Source organism: Culicoides brevitarsis, chromosome 1, assembly GCF_036172545.1.
Source record: "Culicoides brevitarsis isolate CSIRO-B50_1 chromosome 1, AGI_CSIRO_Cbre_v1, whole genome shotgun sequence".
Lineage (NCBI taxonomy): Eukaryota > Metazoa > Arthropoda > Insecta > Diptera > Ceratopogonidae > Culicoides > Culicoides brevitarsis.
The window spans coordinates 21,597,093-21,616,944 of record NC_087085.1 but is presented as its reverse complement, the minus strand read 5'-3'; the positions used below and the strand labels follow the sequence as shown (position 1 = coordinate 21,616,944).

At 27.8% G+C, this 19,852-nt stretch overlaps 1 protein-coding gene across 1 annotated transcript in view; it reads left to right on the top strand.

Annotated features, from left to right (window-relative positions):
* Window positions 1-19,852, top strand: part of LOC134837444 (putative transcription factor SOX-15) — a 37,062-nt gene that overhangs the window by 5,180 nt on the left and 12,030 nt on the right. Inside the window, exon 2 of the mRNA XM_063852818.1 lies at window positions 12,247-12,770. Within this exon, the coding sequence (XP_063708888.1) occupies window positions 12,247-12,770 (524 nt within the window). The remainder of the gene's footprint in view (window positions 1-12,246; window positions 12,771-19,852) is intronic.

Sequence of the window (19,852 nt, the reverse complement as noted above, 5' to 3'; positions counted from 1 at the left end):
ATATTATTTAAAAACGTATTCTGGGAAGTAATTATTATGCATCCCTTTTGTCATGTCGTAGTTTTTGTTTGTTCGTAGTTTTTTTTAAATAAATAAATTAATAAAAGAGTAAGAGATATACCGTTAAAACCATTTGTGAGCCAGAAAAAATGAATTAATTATCTGCAAAAAAAATCTGTTAATATGTCTCAAAGACGGTAAGTTCTTGTGTCGCTTGCATATTGGAGATAAGCACGGCAGAAAAAAAATGCACTACATTTTCAAACAATAGAGGCCTAAAAACCCACACAGTAATGTGTGAACATTATTTTGAGTCAATTGTTTCGCGTAAATTTGTGTAGATGCACAAAACAGCGTTCGAACGTTCTCTTGGCCTTTTCCGTTCCCTTCGAAAAACAAAAAAAAAGTTTTTGTTGAAAAGAAAAAGTGCATCACATTCATTCATAAAAATTTATAACTTTTTACTACGACGCGCGAAATTGATGACGATGATGAACTGCATCAGTAACACGACTCTCTATGCGTGAATGTGTTTATGAACTGAAACTGCATTTTGTTACAAATGAATGAATAATAACAATGAAAAAATTTGACCTGATATGATCCACTAATAAAAATATGTTGCATTTAATGATACACTGCGGAAAATGCACGAAGAAGAGCGCAGAGTGAATGGAGTGCGAATCTTTTATTTTTGAAAAGTACTGTTAGATGTTAAAAAAAAACAAATGTGATGGAACGACCATTTAATTACCGTTAATGAAAACTCTAGTTTCCATCAATCACGATTTTTTTTCGAGTTTCATGACATCTTGGGTGTCAAAGCATCTCTTGCTGACTACCAATTTCTCCTATTCACGCGACGTGCTTTTGTTAATTTTTGTCACGTGAAGTCCGGCGACAATGATTTGTATCGACATGACATAATAGCTAACAATACAACAAAGAAAAGTAGCCACTGCTTGCTACCTATTACTAAATCAAGACGACCAAAAACAGAAGAAAAAAAAAACAAATGTGTTGTAGAAAAAAAATCGTGGGACACAATAAAAAATGAACAACATAAACACTTTTATTATTAACTCGATTATTAATAATAATACACTCACAAAACAAGACAGCGAAGACAAAAAAAGAGGTTTAAATAGAAAGAAGCGCTTTTCTTTGTAAATTTGTTCAAAATGCTCACTTTTTAGTACACTACGGGAGTGAGTAAACGTATGAGAGAACATAATTCGTGATTATGTACTTTGGCTGGAGACGTGGTGTCACGTGTTCTGGAACTCGGTAGACAATGTTTAGATTTTCATGATCATGGAAACGCGCGGCGATAATAAAAATAAACAAATTTTTGTTTCAGAGGAAAAAATGTAGATCAGTTTTTTTTTACATAAATTAAAATTGTGAGATTTAAAAGTGAAAGAACAAGTGACAAGTGAAGGGTTAATATGAAAAATCGCACAAATGCAATTTTTGATATACTGTGTAACCAGGTAATGTCGCTATTACCTGTCGTCGGTTACGAGGGAGAGATGTCACTTTTGTGGCAGAGAGAAAAGAAGATAGACGTGCTGGCGATATTCTGGATAATTTTGGAAGAATAAAGCGATTGTTTAATTAATTGATTGAGTTTTCATAGTCATTAGGGTTACAACTGAAAAAAGTGATTTCTGGGCCTTTTCTTTTTGTTGGCTTTAAAGATTAAGATTAAGATGGACTTACATTGTTTCAGCTATGTTACCATTATTTCAGTGACAAAAAATTCAAACATTCAAAGTCCCAAAAAAAAAATTAAAGAGTCCTGCAAAAACGTTCAAACATTCTGACTCTTCAATACAACGTATTTTGAGTTCTTGTCTTGGTTGAAACTCCGAAGAGGATATTTTCGATACTCAGAATTGATAGAAAATACTATTAGAATTTATAGATTTTCAACTTATAGATTTTTTATTTTTTTTTAACGAAAATAAAATTTTAAGTAAAACATGAAAATTTTAGATTTGAAGTCATTAAATACTTTTATAAAAGCTTCGCAGTGTGCAATTTATCCTATTGGTTTGTGTAATTATTTATGGATTTAATTTTTGATTTGACTCAATTCAGCCTTGAAGAGCTTCAAGTGCGAGTTCGCTAGAAATCATTTTTCAGTTCTCTTGAAAAGTTGCAATAAATCTCGTATCATATTTTTTGATCAACATCAAATGACAAAATACACAGAAGACAACGTCATTTTAGCTGACTTAAAATGACATAATCTTACCAATAAACATAAATTTAAATGTCCATCGTCCACATTCATCAAAAAGAACGCAAAACGGCGCTTTCAAAATGTTTTCTTTTGCTGCTGCCCTATTTGGATATTTTTTATGATCAACTATATTTTTATTAAACAAAAAAAATTGACATTAAGAATTTTATTTCTCATGAAAAATCTAGAGGAGATTTCCGAGATTTATTAGCAAGACCATTTTCGCCGCAAATGCGGTCAAGAAACACCGTAAAAATGTATTTTTTTTGTAACAAACAACGGCAGCAGCAGCAGGGGAAAGAACAAGTCATGAAAACATTTTTAATATAAATAATACTAACCAGCACTCACAAGCCATAAGCAACATAAACATGTGCGCGCTGTTTTTTTTTATAAACTCTTTTCGAAGAAATTTGTTTTACCGATGTTTGAAGCTCAACTCGAGTGACTTTTATTTTATTTAAACGTCTCTTATATTTCTTTTGTTGTCATAATTCTGTTATTTTATTGCCTTTATCGTTATTAATGTGCTTACCAGAAATCGCTTGGTACTTGCAGAAAATGTTTTGACTGTAAGTCTGAGTTTTAGTAGGATTCATGTTCAATTAAGGGTAAGATTTAATTTTTGGACAATCATCGTAAAAAAATAAATATATTAATGTGACTGGAACACGTTCTTTGGCAAGCAGCGCGAAATTTGATTATTATTTTTTTTTGTGTGTTATAGCAAGTGACCAGGTTGAAGTCATTTAATATGTAAACAACTTCCTTTGAAAAACGTAAAAAATAACTTTTAAGTAATGTTAAAATAATTTTTTGGTTAAGAATGTTATGTTTATGATTATTATGACATGATGACTGTACGAACGACGACGGTGACGATGAACTTTTAACCTTAATGTGCATACGAGTGTGTTATTTTACATATTATAAGCAAGACACAACTCTAATTTTAAGCTCTTTGTTTTCTTTTGTTCTTGTTAAACTTTAAAATAATAATAATAAAAGCAGTTTTTGCTTGGACGACGGACGCGACGCGCTAAACAGAGGAAATTAGTTTTGAACAAAATTACTTTTCTAACTGTCTTCCAAAAAGCATAATCTTAGTGGCTTTTTTTAACAGAAATAATTTGAATATTTGATTACCATATCACCTCACAATTATAAAATCCGAAAAAAAAAACGAAGAACAGAAAAATTGTTTAAAGTAAAACTTTGTGAGGCGTGACATGAGTTGACGAGGAACAGTGACGTTTTCAATTTTTTATACTACTTTTTATTTTTTAATGATAATGGCTTCTCAATTAACATATGCAAATCAAGTCTTCTTCTTTTGGTTGGTCTCTTAAAGTGATTTTTACTTACTTTATAAAACGTTCGTATCGTCGAGCTCCAAAAAGAAACAGTCATGTCACAGAAAAATTTACAAGAGAGCGTGAGTGACATTATGAATTAGTTGCGGCTAAGCATCACCAAAAAAACTAAAAATTAATCGAAGAAACGCCCAATCAGAGCCGAGTTTGCCGCTAATTTTGTTTTTAACACCTAATGGAGTCAATTAAACAACTTCATTTTAATTGAGTGCTTCCAATGCGAGTTTTACTTGAATTTCGTCAAACCGAACGTGCATTTTTCGCTCAAAAGCGAATCAAAATCTGTATGTTTCAAAATGCCAAGCATTGTAAGAATGACGCACAAAAAAAAGAATATTTGACATCCGAAGGATATATGTCACACAGTTCTTTGATTTATATCGATTGCATTTAGATGAAGTTTAAACCAATGAGTATAATATAAAAATAATATGAATATCGTAAACATAAATAAAGGAACGCATGCATACATAAGCAGGGTTCAAAAGTTTTTTTTGAAAGTGAAAGAAATAAATAACTATGAAAAATTAACAAATAATTTCAAATTTTCTAAATTTAATTTTTTAAATCCCATTTATTTTTGTAAAATAAAAATTTAAAAAAAATGAAAAATATAAGTAAAACAGGAATAGTTCTGACCAGTAGCGGATTTACTGGCAAACGGGCCTTTTTCAACAACTATGGGGTTTATCTTAAAGAATTTTGTTCTACAAGCTTAAGGCTTCATTAATTTATAATTCAAAGTTTTATGTTTAAAAAAGCTAAAAAAATAATATTTGTGTCGAAAAAAAATATTTAATTTAATAAAATAAAAACTTTAAAAGTTTGTAATTTTTCCAACCCTGTTCAAAAAAAAAACTTGTACGAAAAAAATATTTTAAATCATTGTGTTTAAAAGCTGTTACAGTAAACATGAGCATTATGCTTAGTTTAAATATATAAAAAAATAAAAGAAAAAAAAGATTAAAACGGCAGCTAAATCGAACGATACTTGTTGAGGAGCATTGTATAAAAAAAGCGCTGGAATGTGCACGCATTTTTTATGATAATAATGTGATGAAATTGTGGATGGAGAGGCACATTTTCTGATATGACAAGAACTTGGACAAGAATACGTTTAAAAAAATGAAGCAAAAAACAACAAAAAAAACTGAAACTGGTTTGACATAAGCTACATTTCTTTAATCTGTTTGTAATTCAGCATCATGAACTTTTATACGAAAAAAAAAAATTAACTGAAAAACTGATTTGAGGAAGTAATTCGCAATGATTATACAATTTATTTTTGAAACAAATGCTTGTCAACAAAACTTTTGAGACAACAAAAAAGATTAAAGAGGAATTTCATTCATTGATTTTTGGCGATTTGGAGTACATTTTATAATGGTTTTTTATTTGATCTTACAAAAGAGGAAGTTGCGAGACATAAATAAGCAAAAAATTGCAATAAATTCTACAATATTTTTTTTGTGGTGTGCTTTTAAACTTTTTCATATCGTGTCAAATATGAAAAAAATGGGTTAAAAGATGATCAAAATTTAAAGTCGTAATGATGCACGATAACAAAATATTTGAAAAGCAAATAAAATTAGGAAAAAAACAAGCGAACAAATACTGAAATATCTCTTATCACCTCAATTAAATAAGATCCATGTACAATTATTCGGTAGTAGTTGTAGGTAGTAGTATAGTAAAGATACAAGTGCGAGATAAGATATGGAAATATTGATGTACTTACCTAACTCTATCGCTTCAAATGACATAACATGATTATTTACTTGTAATGATGAAAGTTGAAAAAAATCTAAAGTTGAAAAATAAAAATCAGTGCAGACTCCAAAGTAAAAGTTAAGATCATTAAAACATTAAAATAGCTTCACGTATTATTAACCAGCATACACACAGTTTCCTTGAATGACTCAATAATAATCATAAAAATAATTTTTCTGCACCCACAACACTAGCCTGCATGGCACATTTTTATTGCAAACTGTAATGATGATGACGACGCGTCGTTGTCGTGTGTTGTTGCTAAAATCCAAGTCAACGCAGTCAGCTATAAAAAAAACTCAACCACAGAATTGTGTGCTTTATGATGTGTTTACACTTTAATTTTTTTCAGTGTGCGGCAAGAATAAGTGTGTGGTTGTGCTCAAGCAAATACGTGACATGATTCATACTTTTACATGCGAGCACCGTAAACCACATCAAATGTATTGTATTTGTGGTTCATCATAAATAAAATAATAATAATTTGTAGAGTCACCTGAATGTGAAGGCATTACACTAGAAAAAGTGTGTCCGAGTGTCTCCATGACTGCTAAATAAAATAAAATAATAACAACAAATTGTAACATAATTCATAAAGCACTTAAAATATGATATGATATGCTCGACACGAGATTGAAAAAAGAGAGAGAGACCAGTTAACAGAACAATAATATGTCACGGTTTGTTTAAGATGTAATAATTTAATGCATGCTATGCTATGCTATGCTGCACAACCATTTGGACACCTCGTAAAATGAAACATTTTTAATAAAGTTCCGAGCTAGTAATTAAAATTATACTTTTTTTTTGTAAGTGACTTATAAACCGTTTATTTGCTTAGTGGCTGGAAAATATGTAATTTTTCACTTCGGCCCCTTTTTAATAAATGATGGCATGATAAAGTATGTGTGATACATTAATTATAATGAATCACATTAGTAGGCCATAACAATAATTAAAAATGTTTCCATAAACCTTAAAACCAATAGAGAGAAATTTTATCGACCATTATAAAATAAAAAAATTCTTTAAAAAACATTAAATAATAGTTTGGAACTCTCTAATGGCAAGACCTTTTTAACACTTCATACTATAAAAGAAAAAAAGTGAGAAGAAAATTACTGAATTATTTAACCTAAAAACCAAGGAAACTAAAGCTTCAAAATGCTTTTCGAATTTTCGAAGGCTAAAAGCGTGACAGAGGTTATAAGTTTTCGAATCGAGGCCACGAACTAAAGTCCAAAGAGCCTTTAATTAAATTTGAAGATGTAAAGGATACGAAGATTTCATCATAGGTACACCATTACAAACACATCAGATGAGGCATTAAAAACTCACCAAAATATAGATTGTCTCAACAAATCTGCCAATGAATAATATAGGGATAAAAATCTTAGACCACTAAAAGCAAACCAAATAGGTTGTTGCTGCAAGCATGTTAATATAAGAAAACATAAGAAAGATAGAACCTAATCGTCTAATCGATTTGATGATAATTTAGATTTTTAAAGTAAATAAAAAATGATACTCGTAAAGTTCTAGCTAAATAAGTTAAATACATATTTTTCTTTAGTCAATTAGTAAAATACCAAAAATATATGTTTGAGCCTCCTTTGGGACGTTAATAGCAGGAAAAACTTTCAATTATTGTAGTTTCCTTATTATTTATGATTTATTTTTTATTTGGTCATCTAACATTTTTCTCTCGTGCCAAAACAGAAGTTCATAACTCACGTATTTCATCATTTTTCAGGCCACGTGGGTATCGTGTGTGGGATTGATACCCAATTTGCCAGTAGTCTAACAAAAAAAAAATAATAAAAGTTTTATTAATTTCTATCATATAGCAATCTGTCTATATCATTTTTGAGGCGGAATTGTCGCAATAACACAACAAAATGTGACATGATACATAACAATTTGGGAATAAATAGCCATTAATCATATCGCACAACGATATATTTTTTTTCTTCATAAAGATGATGACGAACAACATGCATGACGATGCGTAAAGAAGAGCTTTCACTTATCTAAAAACAAAATCTTGTACACTTTTTTTTTTGTCATTGGACACACCTTAATTGCTTGCTATATGTACGTCTTTTTTTTCGATTAGTTCTTTGCATCGTACGTGCGTTTTAAATTAAAAATATAATAAAAACGAGTGACTGATGTAGACTTTAAATGATTTTTTATTATAATATTATTAATAATCATAATAATTGAAGGATGGTCGAACAATCTGTCTTCTACTTGTTGCTTGTATATAATTTGATGAACGTGGGCTTGTTTGGGGAAATGACTATTAATTTTTTTTTTTTGAACTTTTTGTGTAAATCTCCCGCGGGAATTAATTGACATCCATCGCATTTGATTTATGGCATCTTCTTTTTGACAAACAAATAAAAAAAAACCTGAAGTATTCAGTAAATCAGTTAATCCAAGCAATAAGAAAGAGTAATCGAGTGATAAGAATTTTTTATCATAAAAATATGTATTTTTGAACTTATTTTTATGCTAATCTTATCGAATATTATCTTCATTATTTCTCCGTAAGGCAGTGATAAAATGATAAGATTAACATGTTTATTAAAAGATTCTACGGAAGCAATTAATTGGAAAAATACTGCTCCAATTTATACATATTTACATAATAATCAACTTTCGATATGGTAAATAGCATTTTGCGAGTCATTAAACACGTTCAGCTGCTTGAGTCTGGTACAAAGGAGATGAAATTAGCATGTGACCACCTGGGTTAAAAGCGTTTTTTTTTTAGAAAAAATGAAACTTTTAGCAAGCAAAATATTCGATTTCATTCTGAAAAATTTCAGAAAAATTCGAAAATTTTTGAATTAAAAAAAAAAATTAAAATATTATTAAAAACAAAAATAAAGCTGTTGTCTGAAAAAATCCTTACATAAAAGGTTTTTTTTTAAATTTATCAATTTTTGCAAAGTAAATTAAATAATTAAAAAAAATTGGCTTGATTTGGATTAATTAGATTAATTTTTAAACGTTAAGAAAGTTTTTTAGCGCAAAACTTGCAATAAAAGTTCTTAAACTGTGATATACTTGCAGAAAGCAAAAGTAAACTGCACACAAGAAAGTAACATTCTTTTGTTTCATCACGTAAAACAAAAAAAAAGTGCGACCAAACAACAGGTAGTAATAATGATGCATTCACTTTTTTTCTCGTGTATTTCACACTCGCGACACACGATAGAAAGGCACAATGGGTCTTCGTCATCAATTATCCCCCCATATTAGACGACACAGTGTCTGAAGAAGTTTTGCAAAATGTCTCGCGCGACATTCAGTAGTAAGTAAGTACTTCGGCGTACGTCACATGTGTGCATTCATTGTCGAGGAAAAACAATTGATTATTGTATTAAAATTACATTATTTATTTGTCATTGTTGTTTGGCAGTGGTGGTGGTGGCGGCGGCGGTACTTGCTACTTACTAGTCCTGTTACTATTTTCATTGTCTGCGTGCAAGAACGCGATAAACACACCGGTAAAATTTGTTTACTATATTTTTTTTTGTTTTTGTGAGAGAGACACACATATTATACAACTTTCATCTCCGCGCACATTCAACAAGTTATTGTTCTAGATCTGAAACAATGAATGAATGATGACAAAAATTAGACATTGTTCTTAGTTTGTTTGTCTGCGTTTCTTTGTACGACAAGATTGAGAAGTGATTCTCTGATCGAGTTTACTCATCGCGAAAAAAATCTTTATGAATGAAATTTATTTAAATATTCACACGCATAGAATTTGAAAAAAAAAATAGTAGCACTAAAAATAACAATAGAAAACATGCCACACTACTAAATGTTAACAGTCAAAATACAATGAACTGCACCTGCTACTAATCGCTTTGTATTGTGTGTATTTGTTTGTAATTGAGTTGCACTTTGGTGGTGCATATGTGCACAATATTTTTTTACGTCATTTGTTGCACAGTATGTGGGATCTCTCTGGCATGTTTTTGTCTATTGTGTCAACATCCGAATAAATATGCATTTGAAATAATTTAAATTATTTTTTTTGCTGTACGAGCAGCAGGTTTTGTATGTAAATGATTATTTTTTTTCGCAAACAAAACAAAAATGTAAACTCTTTCTAATCGATTCGTAACACTGACACACACTTTAATATAAATAATACGAATAATTGAGAGGCGCCGCCATCGAATTTACATCAAACAGATAAAATTTCAATGTCAGTGTCATGCATATAAACGTTTAATTGAACAAAAATAAGCGAATAACGCGTTAAATTGATGAATGCCAATATATTTGCGATAAATGTATTTAAAATAAAATCATCTAACAAATGCATCAAGGTTAACTGATGTTGTTGTTGTTGCTGCAGGTGACTTGTATTCAGAAAAAAATACAAGCGTGTCAACTGTAATTAACAATTTATTGTCAAGTATTTTAATTTTTTCATCTTAGATGACGGATTTTTTTTTTGACGAAAATAAAAATCAAATTATAATAGTTACATAAAAATTCCTTTGTAACTCTATTTATTTGTGTTGATAATCTTGATACCATTTGCTCTCTGTTCTCTCTCGCTCGTCTCTGTATCCAAAACGAAACTAAAACAAATTCGTTTACAAGAAAATCATGTTTATCGTTATTTTTGCTCTTTTTTTCTTTGCAAAACAAATGACTTTTTATTATATAAAGCACCAAAAAATGTTTTTCGTGACACATTATCCGACAAAATCAGAGCTTCTGAAAACAAATAAATGTAACTACTTACTACTATTTGCCCCGACTTCTGTTTCGTATTTATATTTATTATATTATTTATATTTATTATTGGGAGAAAATTTCTTTCCAGTTTTATCATTATTTTTTATTTTTATTATTATTTTATTTAAATATCATGTTTTATTATATTATATTTTTATTATTATTATTTGAATTGTGTTCGTTCCGTATTTTATGACGAAGAAATATGTTTGAAACGATCACTGCCGCTAATTCAGTTATCGGTAGCAATAATCATAACATTATTTTTTTTTTCTGCAAAGAGATAACCAGCATGTGTACAAATGTAATTGTTATGAATTTTTATTTTCAATTATTGAAAATCATGATCTAATTTTTTTTTTGCTGCTTGTTGTCAACATATTTGTAGCTTTATTTCTGGTCATTGTTTCGTAAAATGGAATTCTAGAAAGAAGAAAAAATAATATTTAACTTATTGAATATTTAAATATAATAAAAAATAATTATAAATAATAAAAATTAAATTTTTAAAAAATTTTAAAATAAATTTTTAATTATATTTGATTATTTTTAAAAAATAATTTTTTTAATAAAAAAAATAATATAATTAATTTATTAAAAAAATTATTTAATTATTGAAATAAAATAATTTAAAAAAAAATTAAATTAAATAAAATTTGTATTTTTTAAATATTTTTTTATTTAACATTTATTATTTATTTAAATATTTTTTATTTAAAATAAATAAAATTTTTCCTTCGGTCAATCGTCCAGGATTTAAAAAAAAAAGAAATAAAAATACAAATAAATATTTTAAAAAGTAATTTATATTAATTACCACTCATTTTTATGATAATTTGTAAATTACGGTTAACACATTGTTCAATATTTTTTTTGTAATAAAAAATTAACGAAAAAAGCAAGTTTCACCATATTTGTGGTCGATTCTTGATTGATTATCTCATTTTTTATTTTATCAAAACAATGACACTTTCGAGTCTTTTCAATTTTTGAGAACAATGATAAAATTGTGTTAAACTTGGGAGGTGAAGTGCATTTTAATATCTTAAAAAAAATTAATAAATCGTTTAAAAATTTTAAGAAACCTTTTTGGGACTGATGAAGCATTTTTTTACATTGTATTGCAATCTTTTTGATCATTAACTTTTTTTTTTTAAAATTAAAAATTCGAAGCGCGTGTCTTTGAATGGCGTCTTATCTCCAAAAAAAAAAATTCGCGTTAAGATTTCGCGGAAAGTTTATTTTTAAACCGTCTTGATAAGATTTAAATTTTTTTGTTTCTGTCATAAAAAAAAAATCACCAAGGTTTTTAAATTTGTTAAATTAATTTCCGAAATCAATCATGCGATTTGTGTTTTTTTATGCAAATTTCAATCGGAATATGATGATTAGATACCAGCCCACATCGCAGATTACGAACAAAATATGTCCAATATCAATTATTTACTGTTTTATTGCTCGGCAGTATCTGGTATATTTAATTTAGATCATTTACAGACACACAAAACATTTGTCATAATAAAGTCTCAACAAGGTGTAACATGGCTTGTGGTTGAAGTTTAATTGAAATTGATCTATTTCATGCGCGAAACGAAAAAAAAAAACAGAAACAAACGACGAATGTGAATGAAATTGATCAATCGTAGATAAAAATGTTGATTTGATTGATCAAAGTACAGTGCGCGAATGTACCGGCACACGCTTTCCATGCCACCTTTTCGTGATGCCAGCGCGCTGCCGCATATGTGAATTGATTGATTATTTTTATCTTTGCTTGTTTTTCTGTTTTCTCTTGCTGTTTTTTTTTTGTACTATTCAAATATTCGTCGTAATTGTAAGTCGACGATGAATGAATGACTGGGATCGCGTTGTGGCTTGATATCAAAAGTACGCGAGAGATAAGTGGTGCAGATAAGTCCAAATACCCAACAGATTCTGTTATTTATTTGCCAACTATACAGTTATAGACACGCATTAGGTGGCAAAATGATAAGATTTTGCTGATTATCGCACTTTTGACGCGACTCGATACAATAAAACGGGATTTGAAAGTAAATAATTTTATTTTTTTTATCATTTCAGTTCGCCACAACAGACATTTCACAGAGCCTACGAGGATTACGTGCATCCCTTGCAGACACATTCCTCTTCGGGGTCCCCTCATCCAAATAGCGCCTCGCCTCAAATGTATTCCGTAAATGCGCACGGCATGCTAACGCCACAAAGTCCCTCCATGGGTTCCGGTCACAGTCCCATGTTGCTTTCGTCACATTCGCCGCTAAATAGCTCCCTTCTTACCTCCAGTTCGCCCTTGATGAGTCAATATTCGTCGTACTCGGACGTCATTCCGACGACAATTTTGTCGCAAGAGGACTCGTATTACTGCAGCATGAGTTCCGGCTACGGCGAATTTTGTGCGACCAATTATGGCGTGCTGCAACGACAACCGTATGGCAAAATGGGACATCCGAGCAGCATGAAGCCCGCAAAAGAGCCACGCATCCGGAGACCGATGAATGCGTTTATGGTTTGGGCAAAAGTTGAGCGTAAAAAGTTGGCGGACGAGAATCCGGATTTACATAATGCTGATTTGAGTAAAATGCTAGGTGAGTACCGGTTTGACATTGAATACGAATAAGGAAGTGATGATCTTTTTGTTGTATGAAGTTGTCAGACATCGAAGAGTTAAAAGCTTAATGGCTCCCGTATCCGGTCGCGTAACTTAAGGAAATTTATTTAATCGCGTTTGCATTAATTAACACGATAAACACTAATATTTATGGAAAAATGTGTTAAAAGTTGACAGAGGCAAAATTACGAAGATTAAAAATTTTTAAATTGTTTAAAATTTTATATTTTTCAATATTCAAATAAAAAATCAAATAATTCTGAAATAATGATCATTTAAGGACAAAAATTAAATTTTTTTATGAAGTTTGATATTTTTCAATATAAAATTGGTAAAAATTGAAGGATTTAGATATTTATATACAATTTTCGTTTTACAAAACGGCTTGAATTTGAGGCTTCTGGTCAAAAATCTGCGAAAATTGATATCAAAATTTAGTGAAAATTTAATACATTTTTAAATTTTGAAAATTTTTGACTAATTTTATTTTTTTTTAATTTCAAAAATATCCTTAAATAAAAAAATGTTAAATTTTTATTTTACTTTTTTTATATTTTAATAATTTTTTTCAAAAAAAGTCTTCAAAAAAATATTGAATTTTCCATAATTCCACCAAAAGTTTTAAATTATTAAAATATTTTTCTTTGAATGAATTAATTTTGTATTCTTTTAAATAAAAATAATAGAAAAAAAAATAATTTTTAAATAAAATTTTAAACTCTATAAAAATTCTAAAAATATTTTCTTGGGTTTTAGAATTATGTGAAATATTTTCTAAAATTGAACTCACCTACTTGTCTGTTTTGATAAAGAAAAAACGCCCAAACGAACATCTCTTGAAATTTATGTAAGATGTCATAAAAAATACTCCCAAAGTGTGTGAATTTGTGTGTAAAAAATTTACGATCCGACAAGTATTTAATGATATTCAAACATTTTCAAAATGAAGATATATTTTAAAGGTTCAATCAACGCGCGAGTCGAAAGCTTAAAATTTCTTTTTTTTTCAAATTTAGCTTCAAACATCACCAATAACAACGAAAATCATGTGTTGTGTAGGTGCGGTGATTGTCCCAAAAAAAAACGTAATAAAAAGCAAAATCAAGCCCGTTTTTTCTTCAACAATGCTTGTTCAAGTAAAATAACAACAAACGTTAGTTTTGTACCGTTTTTTTTCTTTTCCATTTAAAATATGCTAATTTATGTTAATTTGCGTTTTTTTCTGATAGAAGTTCCATTATTTAGTATTAAATTAAATTTTGGTCGCTCTTCAATGAGCCGATATGAATTCCATGCGTATCTTTGTCCATCAAAAATTAAAAAAAAAACGGAACACCCAATTCCTGAAAATAATTTTCCGGGAATAATTTTATGATCAAGATTTTATTTTTTAAATTATGTCGCTTTAGAGAAATTCAGTAGTCAATAGTCCGATTTTAGCCCTATTTCGGAGTTTAAAAAAAACTGAAAAAAGTTTTAATTAATTGTCAAATTATGACCCGAAATTGATTTTTAATTATACTAAATTTTCAATAATAAAATTTTTAAATTTATTGTACGATTGGAATAAAATTATTATTTTTTAAAATTTTCATTAACATTTGATTAAAATTAAATAAATATAATAAATAAAACAAATATTTGGAAAGTTTTTTTTAATATTTTTTTTATCAAAATGAAATTTTTTAAAATTTTAAGTTTATGAACAAAACAAAGTAAAAAATATTTTTAAAAAAAAATAAATAATAAAATATTAATAATTAAATAAATAAATAAAATATACCTAATAAAAAAAATAAATTTTTATAATTAGAACCAACATTTTTTAAAATTTTTGCTTAAAAAAAAACCTTGAACATTAGAATTTTTGATTTTTATTTAAAGCGGTCTCATAATAAAAATCTAGCTTTAGAATCGTACCCACGCGCCATATTGACAACAAATCGAACAAAAATTCCGAAAATTGCTATTTACGTTGTTCGGATCGGTGTCATCGTGTGTCGTCTTCGTGCATCGTGATGCATTGAATTGTAATTAATAATAATAAAAATGATAATTATTTCTGTACGAAGCGTAATTATTCTGCTATGAAAAAAAAAACAAAATAACAACTAATCGAGCTTGAATGAGTTAGAAAGAGCACACCATAAAATCAGGTTCATTCAAAAAATGAACAACGTTTTATCACGACAACGACGCTGTATTATAGTGATACACCGCGCTGTCTGTGCTTCAAACCATAAGTGGATTTAATGTGTGTACGTTACACAAAATGAACATCCACGCGAGATGCCGGCACAATACACTTATCTCTTTCACATGATTTGATTCAATATTTTTGTACTTTACTCTGTTTTTTATATACATTTTTAATAAGCCCGCCTACAGATCTGTTATTGGTTATTTTTGTGGCATAAAAAAAAAGATTTCTTGCTTTATTTTATTTTGTGTATCATTTATGTAGAAATATTATTATTTATATGTATATAAACTCGTTTGTGTAGCTCGTTGGTGCTGCTCGCCGATCGGTGTCTATATTCTTTTTCCATTCATTAAACATTATTATTGTTTATTTAGCTTCTTTTCCATAAATGACATGCTTAGAATAGTAATAAATAGTGGACGCGATAAATCAAGCGTTTCTTTTAAGGAACTTTTTGAGGTGCTTCAATTCTTATTTTTGCTCATTCAAAACTTCTAATGTAAAAAAAATATTTTTTTTCATCATAAAAATATTTATTTTAATACATAACGTGTCTTAGACAGAAAAAAAACTTTTCAAGCTTTCATTTTTCTGATTTATGACCCAAACTACCTACTTTGCATTACATTTGCAGCATTTTTAAATAATAATGATTTGCTGGCCAAGCTGCATGTATGTTGCTGCAGTCGGCAATATAATTATTCAAATGTCAAATTGTTATTACCGTTTATGCATTAAAATGAAAATTTATTTTCTTTCTCGTTGATAATAAATAAAAAATGGTAAAAAATTGCATTGCTACTGCATTTTAACAGAAAACGACATTAAATAAAATATATGATGAATGAATTTTTATTTATGAGTTATCATACATATTTTTTAATGATTATTATTTTTTCAATAATTTCTTAGGGCTTTGTTCCCTTAACATGTTTTTACAGTTAGTTACTATGTTCCCGCCACTGCTAATCGGAAGTGTTATTTTATTCTAACATTTTACTGTCAACTTTTTTTTTTATAAAAATAACTTTTTAATTAATTAATATGCAAGAACGTAAGCTTGTAACGGGTTTGTATAAAGTAAAAAGAAATAAAGAAAACTAACGTGACGCTTCCCAAAATCATGACACGGGCGACGATTGAATAAACTAATAACAATGATCATAATCTCGAATGCATTAAAAAAGAATAAAATGTTTCGGAAGTGATATTTGTAACAAATTGCATTTTCATGTAAATATTTTTTTTAATTAAATATTTCAGTTTAAAATACTGAAAAAATATTTATTTTTTTTTCTATTATTTTACTTATTATAAATAAATTAAATTAAAAAAAAAATTAAAATAAAAATTCTTTTAATCGAACAAATTTTATATTTTCATAAAAAATATATATCTATTTAGTTTTACTCAAAATATTAAAAAAATATTTATTTTATTACTTTTTTATTTTATAAGTAAAATAAATTAAATTAAAAAATTATTAATATTAAAAATTATTTAAGTAAAATATTTACATTTGAGATTTTTGTAGTAATTTTTGGGCAGTAGGTAACTTTGATAAAAAATAAGAAAAAAAATTAAATAAAATTTTACCGTTACCTGAAACAATTTTTTAAGTCAAATAATGAGATTTAATTTACAAAAAAATATATATTTTTGAAATTAATTCAACCCTTTAACTGTTCTACAACGCATAAACTCATAATTTAAAAATAACATAAAAATATAACTACTATATACTTAGTGCCTGACTTGGTATAATAACACCGTAATGAATGATAATAAAAATAAATATAATAAATTTAATAAAATTAAAACAGCAAGCGAAGAAAAAAAAACGTAAATTTGGACTGTGGGAGATTTTCATGGGAAAATCTTTATTGTTGTGAATGGTAATTTTTTCAACATACACACACAAGCTACGTTGATAAAATGTTGTTGCGATCAACAAGTGTATATTTGTATCGCATGTCGTTCGCAAGTTGTATGTGTGCTCTGCATGTTTTTCCAACAATAGATTAATTTTTAACTTGTTACTTTACTCCACATTTTTTTTTCTTATGTTCCAAAGTACCTACTTGCGGTGTTGCAAAATAATTTATTCATTTTGAAATAAGTAACTGCTAGAAATAATACTATGGCCATCCAGTAAGGTTATTTGCTGCGTTTTTTTATGATGATAAGCTCAACATATACCGACTCTTACTGTACATTTTTATGCTTTACTTTAATTTAATTTCATAGTGTGACTTTTGAAAAGGTGCCGTTGAGTCGATGAACTTTGTAATTTATGCATTATATGTTTTTTTTTACTATTATTTTACATTTAATTATTTTATAATAGAAACAACAGCTATAATGAGGTAAATCAGTAGTAAACTTCCATTGAAGCTCATATTCTAGCTGAGATTATTTTTAACTAATAATTATAATTATCGCCCTAATGATGGAGCGAGTGTAAAATTTGATGCCCAGGCAAAAGTAATTTATTTAATAAAACGAAATTTCTCGTGAAAGTAGATTTCGATGTCTATCATATATTTTTTTGCTGTTGTAATAATTACTTTTTGCATCATAATTATAAATGTTGTAGATACATCTTAATTACTAGGAAAAATTTATCGCAAAATTCGATTACAATCTAAATTAAGTTATAAGCCGCACCTCCAGTACTATTTTTTTTGCTCTCCTGATTGCGAAGAGATTTTCTTGGAAATACATCATTTAGGCCAAAACAATATTTAAAAATATTTTTACTAAGTCAAAATTAATTTTTTGAGAAATTTTGAAAAATGATATTTAATGTCAAGTATTTAAAAGCAAGAATTTTTTAAAATATTTAAAAAATGATTAAAAATTTTTGATAAATTTAATAATTAAAAATAATAAAAAAATAATCTAATTTAACTTTAAATTAAAAATTATTAATTTTAAAAATTAAAAATTATTAAATTAAAAAACTTTAATAAAAATATTTTTTTATAAATTAAAAAAAATAATTTTGATAAATTTTAAATTAAATTTATTTTAAAATAATTTTGCTCAATTTTAAAATATATTTAATTTTTTTTAAAAAATATTAATAAACTTAAAAAAATTGTTAACATAAAAAAACTGTTAAATTAAAAAATATATATATATATTGATAGATTTTAAAAAATTAATAATTTATACAATAAATAAATAAATAAGATACAAACATCCGGTAAATTTAGTACAAGATTTAATTTTTTTTCAAATTATTTATTTATTAATTATTTATTTATGTTAGAATTTGGTTAAAACAAATATTTATTGCTCAAAATTTAGAGTATTTTTTATACTAATTTTTTTAAAAGCATTTTTTGTATATTTTGAAGTTCATAAAAATTGAGAAGAATATTGTATCTGCCTTATTGACTTGCCAACACACCGTTTTGCGCTTATAATTGGCACACCAAAGCCATCGTGTCACATGAATGATACATGATGTGTCTTGTTTTGTAAAGCGACTTGTAATGTGTATAACACAAATGATGAAACTAAACCGGAAATGACGATCCCTCAACTGATGTACATTTTCGATGTATGTTTTTTTTGCTGTATGTACCTCTAGACGGATCGCAATTCAACTAACCGAAACGAAAAAAAAATCATGCATATTTTTTCTTCATGTCTACTAATGACTTTAAAAAGACGAAGGGTTCCTGCAAAAGACGATCCGTTAGAAGGAATTGAGGTTATGTGGCAAGGTCAAAGTTATTTCGAGTCATCAAGTTGTAAGAAATGAAAATACAAACAAATTCAAAGTAAATAAAAAATATTCACATGAAGTGATAAAAATTTCAACTTCCTGTTTAAACCGATATTAAATTTATTATAATCACTTTTAAAGAAAGCATTTGCAATTTTTGCACTCAAAGCACGAAGCACCAATTGGCGACAACTTCTTTTTTTTTTTGCTTTACATGTGTTTAGAATATTTTTTACATTTTTTTTCGTTTGTTTTTTGCACTTGCCAGAGTCTATATGTCATTTAGTTACTTCCAGTGTTCTGACATTTGTAGCAAAACAAGCAACAAAATGTTTGCATAATTCATTCATTATATAATAATTGTGTGTGTGTATGTACGAACGGTTTTTCGTATTATTTATAACTATTGTTATTGTATTACTGTTTTATTTTTATTATTTTATTATTATCATTACTATTGGAGTTATATGGCACTGCAGTTTACAATTCTATTCAACTTGAGACTTGAAAATTTTATTTTTTTCGCTGTAACTAAACTAAGAACAACAAAAACCTGTGTTATACACCTGACTGCACTCCATTATTACAAAGACAAGACAAGAGCGCGTAAACACTTTGCAAAATTCTGCTATTGTTGCATTGGTTCTGATTCGAAGATTTCTGCAAAAATTTTGTTTTGGGTTTGCTTCGATTACATTGTCGTGTGCGTCGCATCGTCAAAAAGTGACAATTTTTATTTTGTTTTTATTCTAATGAGCATGGAGAAGCAGGAAGAAGAGTTTTTTTTACCTTACTAATAATAATGATAGTTGTTTACACACAAAAAGTATAATATTGGTTAGTGATGGTCATTAACCTTTTATTAAATGGTTGACATTAATATATGCCGTTTTTCATACGACATGCGTTTTGTATATTTTTGTATTATTTAGTTACGCAGAGAATCTTGACTACTCAATGAACTGAAACATAGTGGTGCTGTCTTTGTTGTTTTTTTCTCTTTTGATTTATATGATATGCACAGTAAGCCAAAATATGGATTAAAAATATGTTTTCTATTGTATATCAGTTTTAGTTTTTGCTTACAAAGGAAGATATTTCTTATATGAAAAAGCAAAAA